General features: G+C 30.9%; 1 protein-coding gene across 1 annotated transcript; it reads right to left on the bottom strand.

The window, feature by feature from the left end:
* Positions 1-3,117: 3,117 nt before the first annotated feature.
* Positions 3,118-6,114, bottom strand: LOC148191753 (alpha carbonic anhydrase 7-like). The gene is made up of 7 exons (XM_088100867.1): positions 5,860-6,114; positions 5,575-5,792; positions 4,816-4,922; positions 4,387-4,501; positions 3,650-3,814; positions 3,509-3,562; positions 3,118-3,400 (listed from the first exon to the last, which is right to left on the bottom strand). The coding sequence occupies exons 1-7, from the start codon at positions 5,954-5,956 to the stop codon at positions 3,320-3,322; spliced, it is 837 nt and encodes a 278-aa protein (XP_087956993.1). The 5' UTR covers positions 5,957-6,114; the 3' UTR covers positions 3,118-3,319.
* Between the last annotated feature and the right edge of the window lie 3,956 nt (positions 6,115-10,070).

Below are 10,070 nucleotides of genomic sequence, written 5' to 3'. Positions count from 1 at the left end.
AAACACTTTCAATGAAATTTATGTATGAATATGTTGTTGGGGGTCAATTTCATCTTATCCACTCTCATATATTTTAGGAATCCAACATTCAAATCATCATTGTTAATGCCACTCTCTAAAGTACCTTTCAAGAAGGCTTCTCCCTAATCACGAGTTCATACAATTCCTAGCATTCCTAATGATCAGTTCATAAGTGCAGGAGCTTAACGACAACCAATATCATATTGGGAGAAATTCCCCGGATCTAGACTTCCCCGTACGCGCCCGTATCGACAAAACCAATAATCATGCATCGAATGAGTTAAACAATGCAAGCATTAAGCAAAGAGGAAAAACCCTAACTAATGATGAAAGAAAGCATAGATCTTAAATAAAAGATGTAAAAACAAATTCCATATATGAGAGCTTCAAAAGATTACATTGATTCCCCAACAAACATACAAGGTTTAGTTCACCATATTCATGGTGAACCTAGATGAACAATAATGAAAGAATGAAAGAGATAGAAAAACCCGTGAAAGAGAAGAGGAGAGCTGTCACCATCTCCCAATCTACCCCAAGGGGTGGAAGAGAGAGTGTTTGCTTCGTTTCTGCCAAAGATACCTAACCCTAGGAAACCCTAAAGCTTAAATACCATTCGTAAATTACAAAAACTTAGGTCCAAGCCCATTAAAGTGCCGCTCAGCGGTAAGTGCGTGTCTTGTTTTCTCCCCTCAGCGACCATTTTGCCCCTCAGCGGATCTCCCGTGAGTGCCTGAGTGCCGCTCAGCGGTAAACTGCCGCTGAGCGGTGACTTCGGCTTCTCCTTTTGCACTTTTTGATGTCTTTTCTGATTTCATCTCTTTCCTTCTTCACTTCTTTCACCAAATTCACCTTAAAACCTGCACAAAAACACTTAGATCAAGCATAAACCTGTCCAGCTCTCTTATTTCTAAAAATATGAAGAAAAGCATGATTTCAAGCTAGTTTCTAAGTGTAAAGGTTGCTTTTAGTGTGAATTTTAATCATAAAAATAACAGTTTTTCAACTGTTATCAACCATCAGTCAACCTATTATGATAGGTGGATTTCACCCGTCATAATAGGTCATCATAAAATCATATTTTTCCACTAGTTACGCTTTTGAATTATTAATCAGTCGGACATTGATCAAAACGTTACTAGTCAACATTCTGAGTTTTATGTTTTATTCTAATTATTTATTTATTTATAAGCCACAAAGTTCAAATTATTTTTTAGATAATAAAACATAAGTAAAAAATTTGTATTGTTTATATATGTAGAAATAATTTATGTGACTAACAATTAATTTGATTTTGATAAGTAATTATACTACTAATGATATATCTAACCAAATAAGTGTCCTTTGATGAAAATTTCTAATCGTTGAAGAGAAAAAAAGTGTTGGTGTGATGTAGCTCTAGAAGCACGAAAAGGGGAGGAGTGAATAAAGCCTATAGTTTAAACAAAGTTTTAATGATTTTCATATTCCTTACGGGTGGTGTATGATTTGCAGCATATACTTGATGAAATCACCTATGTGAGATAAGTATGAGATCTTAGTATGATCTCTAGAAGGCTCATGAATATAGAGCACACACATGGCCTATAAGCGTAACACTAAAGATTGTGGGGGGTATTGTGATTGATAAACCAGTAACATACTCAAGTGTCTTTGGTTCATATAGCTTGCTATACCAACTACATTGTGTGTTAAATTTCTCGATCTAAGACTGGTTTATATAACTTGCTATACTAACTCTAATGGATTACATCTTTTGAGACCTAAGTTTTTCTTCTTCTTTCAATCTTTCTTTCTTACCTTTTTGCAATATATGGAAGATTGTTATAAAACATGTGCTTTATATATTACAAAATTCTTGTTGTCTTTTTTCTTGTGGTTGAGCTTGTTGTTACAGCTTGTCGTTGGAAGATCTCGCTTGACTAGGAAAGTTGCCCCACAAGTAACACAACGTCGTTGATTGGATTCAATCGCAAGATGCGGGAATTCTTTTGCATTTCATGTTTACGTAACCGGTCTCAAATCCACTTCTCTGTCTATAAATAAAGTGTTTTGCTTCCCTTAAATAATAGAAAAAAACATCTCGAGCTCACCCTCTCATAGATAAGCATCTCGATCTCTCCTTGTCATAAATAAGCATCTCGAGCTTTGCCTCTCATAAATCAAACTCTTAAGCTCTCCCTTTCACATAATACAAACGAACTCTCTCTTATACAGAATACGTTCCAGAGTTCTCCCTCTATCTCATCTCTCTATTCTCTCTCTTCTTCATTATTTTCAAATATTATGAGTTTATTTACTTGCTAGTTCGGTTAGTTTTAAATTTTTTTAGAAAGTTTGTATCTAAGAAATTTGTGTTAAAGTCCTTAAGGAAGTAGGTTTACACATTTTGGAAAAAAATTTATTTTGTCAGCATTTTACAACAACCTTTACAATATTATGATTAGCCATATGTGAAATCCAATTCCGAGCTATCTATACAATATATGATGAATCTCATGCATGAATCAAAAGTTAGATGAAAAGCTGTAAATCTTGTGTGAAAGCAATCTGATGCTAGATGAGTAATAACTACTCTAAAATATAAAAGATGATGGATAAATAATCAGCATAAGATAGAAAGTAATCCTAGAGATGGGCCTGCTACAATTAAAGAAAGAAAAGAAGAGAGTGAGTTTGATGAAAAGGAAAAAGAATAATCTTAAAATCAAGTAGATTGATATTTCAGAAAATGTTGTTTTCAATTGTATAACTAAATATTTTGTTTGTGACTCATATTCTCATGTCTAAGACATGTATTGAGATGCATAACGTCGGATGTTTCACATAAAGGTTGCTGATACAAATTTTAATATTGATGGGTTCATTTTACACTTTAGCATTTAAGATTTGTTTTGCTTATAAGTAAGACCTTTTACTTTTGTTAGTTCAGCTAGTTTAAAAGTTGTTAAACTATTAATTTAAATTGATAATAAATTTAAATTCGTTAATACTTCAATCTCTTTTCACGTTATCCTTCAATGACTTTTTGCAAAAAAATTTGAGCATTATATTTCACTTGGGAGTTATGTTGAGGTTCATTGAAGTGCATTGTAAATCCGTCAATCATCGAATTGAATTTAGTACATTATAAAAGTCTTGTGGTAGAAAATAAAATGAGTAATGATGAAATATGCATATAGCTGTCTATTACATATATATATGATTACATAACCACTACCAAAAACAAATTACTACAAGAAAAACCGTATAATAGACAGACAAATATTACTAGAGAAAAAGAAATTATGTGATAAATTTACTCCTTGCGTTTTGGTCCATAGAGTTGTATCCCTCGTTTATTCAGCGCTTGTAGAGGTCTCGAATTCTTCTCTGCATGCTGCCATGGAGTAAATCACACAAAGGTAACACTTAGTTTTTTTTTTTTTTTTTGGCTTAATTTTCATTATTATCATTTTCATGATTAGTGCAGTAAATCAATACTTACATCGTGGACAGCCTCTCTGAGTAAATTCACTTGTGCCCTCGACACACTTTTGATCTGAAGAAGACGAAGGTTTAAAGTTTTAATTAAAGAGGTGATTAATTAGGATGATTCATTAAATAATTTTGAGTAATTTAACAGTACCTTTTTATTGATAGTCCAAATGACACCTTCGCTGCAAGGAGGGACAGTGAGGGAGCCAATGTATCTGTAGTACTTCTTCCCACCCAACTTAATTTCTGAGGGATCAAACACCCCAATTTTCTTTTCTAATTCATTATCCACCATGCTTTCTATGATTTTTGACAACTGCAATCATTTCAAACATTCTTCTTATTATTCAACAAAATTAATTCCCTGATTAACTTCTTCATACATTCAGTACACATTGGTCCATGTTTCAAATATTCCTGCCTTTGGGATCTTTTCAACAAAACAAATATGTTAAAAGAAATACTTTCCTTTTTTAGTTTAATTAGTAATTTAATTTATATATTTAAGTCTAAGATTCATTTTATTTCCTATCTTTTTTACTTGTATTAATATTATTTAAAAATAGAATCAATTTAGTCTTTTTTTTTTATTAAATTGAAGTAAAGATGAGTTGAAATGTACATAACAAAATCTTGAAAGTGTCACATTTAAAAAAACAAGTTATCTAAATTTTAATTTGTATCACTTTTTAAGGAATGATCACACTTTTCAAGACGATAACATGTTAATTTAACAAAAATATCAAATTATAACTTTTTTTAAAAGATATTAAGACTTAACTAAATAAATAAATATAAATACTAAAATAAATTAAAGACTTAGATAATGAAATCAAATTAATAATAATGAAGGAGTTGAAAGAGAAAATACCGCTATAAAAAAGTTACCTTGTTGAGAATGGGATCGGGTCGACCAATCTTGAACAGAAGACCAACAACAGCAATATTCACTTTTCCATTTTCGCTTTTTCTTTCATGAACCATGTGCAGCTCCAAGTCATACCTATATAATGTTTCAGTTTTATGAGAGAAAAGTTTTAATTTTTTTTATCAAATTAAATAAGAAAAAAACAACATTAATTGAGGTTAAGTAGTTAAATTAGTATATATATATATATTGATGCCACTGTTCATTAAAATCATTTACTATACACATGTTTTGTTCAATAAAATATTATATTACGATAAAATATTAATTTTAATAGTTGTAGGTTTAGTGTAATAAGAAATTATATAGTTATAATTTGTTTTAGTTTTTGATTTGATTTATGTTTTAATTCTGGAGAGAATAAAGACAGATTTTGAGGCAAGACAAACCTCCTTCCATTGATGGTATGTTCTGAAGGTGAGTGCCAATGGCACTGACGCAGAAAAAATTGACTGCCATTGATGTTTAATGATCCAGCATCTTCTCCCCATTTCAGCTGCAACAGTTACGTAAATTATAACTTAAAAGATTTCAGATCTTATTAATCAAAGTTTATAAGTGAAATCACCGACCAAATTTAAATAACATGAATATCATATATCTTTAATGAAGACAAAAATTAAGTATTAGGTAGCTAATGACAGTTAATTTCTTATACATGATGAGCTGTATACAATTTAGAAATAAATAAATAAATAAACAAATAAGATAAGAGCCCTCGAGTATACACATATTGCATTATTTGGCTCTGTTATTTTATGCAAATTATTGATAGGCTTTGTTAACCTCATGATTGCTTACATCTAAATATCTATAACATGATCAATGAGTATGCATTATTGGAATGAGACACACACTATCATGTTTCTACCTAAGGAATCATCAGTTTTCAGCATTTTCAGATCAGAGAAGAACCCACACTAATTCCAGAAAACTGTTACAATAAAGTTGTTTCTTTTTTCAATTTCAAACACAAAACTAAGTTAAAATATATGTTTGAAACATATTTTAAGGTTTTGAGATACTGATTTTTGATTCATCAGGAGACATTATACAAATGTGATCTAAGTTCAACTAAAATAAAAATTCATATAATTTTTTTTATCTAAAATCTGAAATGAATCCATTTCTGTGAGTCTTGTTTTTACCTCAATATCATGGCCTCTGTTCTTGACAGTAGCATTCTGAGGCTTATAGTGCTTGCTTAGCTGCCCCAACTTTGGCACCAACCTGACCCTGTGGCTTGACAAATCAATCGGAGACTGCATTTTGCCATTTTTACATGTTTCCCATTCCTTCTTCAGTTCCCCCCAGTATGAGGGACCCTTCTCACTCTCTTTTATGTAATCAAACTCACTCTCATCCTCTGCACAACCACATCAAATTCATTCATCAATCAAAACAAACCAAACTCAAACACTTTTTCCACTTACCAACTTCCTGTGCACTAATCCATCTTCTTGAATGGACTAGGATCATAACTATTATCAGATTTCGAACACAAACTCTGCATCTCATTTCATCATTCATCTTGATTTCAAAGGATGATCAAGTTTCAGATTTCCAAACTTCAAATCTCAAAAAGATGAAAAGGGGCGATTCTCAGATATATGTAAAATTGAAGGGAGGAAGAGCATTAGGGCATACTATATATACACATTCCCGGCCATGGTTTGGTGAGCGAAAGCGAAACCTTATAAGTCAAAACACAGAATTTCAGTTTTCAAATCTAACTTTTCTTCACATACCACCTTTTATATTTAACTACCATAATTTTCCAATTTTTTTTCACATTTTACCATTTTTATTTTTATATATTTATATTGTTTTGTAAACATTTATAGAATATGTTTTAAATTTAGAAACCAAATTAGAATTTGATTATTTTTCCCTTTGTCCTATTTCAAATGTGAACTCAGAATCTTTTGCACTCACAAGAAAACGGGAGTCAGAGTCAAAGAAAGAGTGGTTGTCCATTTTATATCATTAATCCAGGGGAAAATTTGAAGCATAAGTAAAGGTTTTTGAAGTTATTGACAAAAGATTGGACTAGCTGAATTCAATTCCATGTTTTCTTCTTTTCTTTTGACATTTAACATGTAACACACAACATAATATATGAACAAGTACATTTTTGTTTTTCTAGTTTGCACGAAGAACAACAAAATAAAATTTGAACATTATCTATATCCTTTGTCGTGTCTAGTTGATGAAACATTGAATTTATGGTCTATTTCTTTTTAATTAATGCATAGAAAATAATTATATAGAAGTGAAATCAATTTGTCTATGTTAATAAGGAGAATGCATCTGGGTCACATTGTTAGGTAGAAAGTGGATGAAACTTGAGCAAACCTAATTCTCTATATGTACTTATTGAATCGTAGTTGTTGGATATGAAGATCATATTGCTCAGATTTTGAGTAGTAAGTGTTCTACTTTTTATTTTTATATTTTACATGAATGAGATTGGTGTCAAATAAATCATAAAATTTTTATATAAAATAAAGTCAAAATATCAAATCTAATGTTAAATTTTAAAATAATATGGATTTTTTATATACTATTTTTTAAATTTATTTCTTCTAATTATAGAATTAAGCTCATTCTTAAAATCTTAATAAATATCATTATTAGTTAATTGATAATGTAAATGAGTGGAAAAGAAAATTCAAGAGAAATGGAAATGGAAGTAACCTTAGTAGGTGGTGGTGGTGTTATTTTGAAATTTGAATGTACAGTAAAGTAGTAAATAAATAATTAAAAAATTATTGTCAAGAGAAGATTGATTGTATCTGTATGTCGTACGTGTTGGGACTCGCTACGCGTTTTTTCCTTTTCATTAACGCGCTTATTCGTATGCACCCTGGAAAAAGTTAATTTATTTATGAAATCTTAAGTAAACTTACTTATTATTTTCTTTTTTAACTCCCATAATTAGAATTATTTGGTAGGTAGAAATCAATTCAAACTATTTTTTCCAAAGTTAAAATTGACTGAAAGTTAACGCGACTTTATTTCAATAATCAGTCTCAAAATGCAAGTTATTTAAAGAATGAAAGGAAAAAAGTTGTATAACAACCGAATTATATATTTAATAAACACTCACATAAATTCAAAGTGATTGGGACTCTCATGCTTTGTTCTTTTGTGTGGATTAGATGTTTAAAGATAATGAAAGGCATAGAATTTTTTTATTACTTTTTGTGTTTGTTTGAACATATCTAAGGTGAATGGAGCAGGGATTAACGAGATTAACTTTTTACTCATCTTCGTTTTATGTGAAAAGATTTACAGATAAAATATATTGCTTTACAAAATTAACTTCACTTGAATATAATGTTAGAAGATTTACGGATGAAATATGTTTCATGGTGAATACAAAATTTCAACAAACTGTTATCAAAAATAATAATTAATATCTAAATATTTAGTATTTTATACAAAAAAAAAAGAATGAGATGTATTCTTTATTTATTACTATTATATTTTTTCTTCAAATTTATTGAATAAAATAAAAAAAATTTCACTTATCTAAATATCATTTCATATTACTTTTTTTTTATGAGAAACAATTTGGTAATATTTATTTACTATCTATTAAGAATTAACTTTTCATCATTCACAAATTTCTTCTTTGAATCCACTTATTTTCACTTTAAGAAAAATAATACAAGCTTTACATTCAAATTTGCTCATATTCCTTCACTCACTCTCCCTACAATCTATCTTTACATAAGAATACACTCTAAGATATAATATTATTACAATATTTTCAATAATTTATATTTATTTTTTTTAGATTTATTTAATTCAACAATTTACTTTAGACATTATATAGTTTTCTTTTACTTTACTATGTAAAGACTGTGAAATTCAGAAAAAAGTGGAGGAAGACAGGTGTATGCAACTGAGATGACCGATCGGTTTTGACGGTAGTATATAAACAAAAGTTTTAAAATTTAGTGCCACTCTCTGCATGCAACTCATCTCTCCAAACTTCTGAGTTTTATTTTCTCCTCATTCTGTTTACAAATTCTCTCTAGATTTCCACTTATTCAAGCCGTGCTATTCTTCTAACAGCTCAAATTTGAGTATCTCTACAATTTGGAGCTGTTGAATCTTCTCTTAGTTACCGGTTTAATCACTGGTAAGTGGTTTCTCTTGTCCTTGGTGTTTTCTGCACGTTTCAGTTGCATGCAAGCTGTGTTCTGCTTGCATGTGTCCTTCTTCACCTCCTCCGAGTCTAATTCTTAGTTTTGGTTCAGTGGATGTTGTTTTCTCACCAATCCAAAGATTTGTAGGTTGTTTTTGTGTTTGTGGGATAGCCAATTCAGTGAAGGTTTTCCTTTGGTCTAGCTATTTTAAGGTAAGGGAAGCTAAATAATTTAACTTGTATTTTTATATGTTTGAAATGAATTGTATGATTGATTGAAATGCATGTTGAATTTCTATTTTGGATTGAATGTGAGGACTGAACTCTGTGAATTGGATTTGGGGTGTATTATACAGAAAAAGTGTTCCGCAAGTGTCAATTTGAGGAAGTGAGAGGGTGAAAATGAGAGTTTGAGGTTGGGAGTGATTTTTGGCAATGAGGTGAGTTTGAACAAGTGCATTGGGACTTGTTAGAATCATTAAGTTGGCATAAAATGTATAAAAGTGGTAACATCTGATTTTGTGTTCTTGATTGAGTTTTATGCAGATTTCTGGGTGGGTTTTGGTGTGAAATTTTGTGAAGGAAGGTTAGAGATGTTGAGACACCCTTAGATAGGTTTATAGTGGTGTAGGAATCATGTTTGGAGATTAGAAGTTGGGAAAAATATTTGGTTTTGGGTAAATTCTGGTGTTCTTTGTAATTCTGTAGAATTTTGCAGAATTATGCAGAACACGGAGTGTGCACGGTTGGTCGTTTGGTCTTGGTCAAGCGCTTGTTCTTATACTAGCATTTATGTTATTGTTAGCACTCGGCTTTATACTAGCAATTATGCTATTGTTAGTGCTCGGTCTTATACTAGCAGTTATGTTAGTGTTAGCGTTCGGTCTTATACTAATAGTTATGCTAGTGTTAACGATCGGTCTTATACTAGTAGTTATGCTAGTGTTAGCGCTTGGTCTTATACTAGCAATTATGCTAGTGTTAACGCTCGTTATTATACTAGCGGTTATGCTAGTGTTAGCGCTCAGTCTTATATTAATAGTTATGCTACTGTTAACTCTTGGTCTTATACTAGCATTCAGTTTAGTCTTGGTATTCAACCTAGTTTTAGTACTCAACTTTAATATAGTGTTAAACTTTCCCTAGTAGTCAGCCTTTGCCAGTGTTCGGTCAATTGTTAGGTCTTGTCTGTTATAGACCGTTCGGTCCTGTCTTGGGATGGTGAGAAATTGTTCGGTCTCCAATGTTCACAGGGTTTTCGGTCTTATGAGTAAGGATATAATTGGTGAATGATTTTTTATGTTAAGTGATTAGAATTATGGTTTTGAGTAATGTGAAAGAGAACTCCAAGGTGGAATGTCTCGTGGATTGTTATTGAATTGTAAAGTATGAATGTGGGTATCGTGCTAAGCTAGCGTTTGTCCTGATATTCTGTGATTACTCATTCTCATGTAGAGTGAAGTAATTCATGTGTGAGAATGGCAGGAG

This window comes from Vigna umbellata, chromosome 10 (assembly GCF_029865625.1).
Source record: "Vigna umbellata cultivar VRB3 chromosome 10, Vumbellata_1.0, whole genome shotgun sequence".
Lineage (NCBI taxonomy): Eukaryota > Viridiplantae > Streptophyta > Magnoliopsida > Fabales > Fabaceae > Vigna > Vigna umbellata.
Note: the sequence above shows the minus strand (reverse complement) of the source record. Positions and strands in the feature narration are given on the sequence as shown.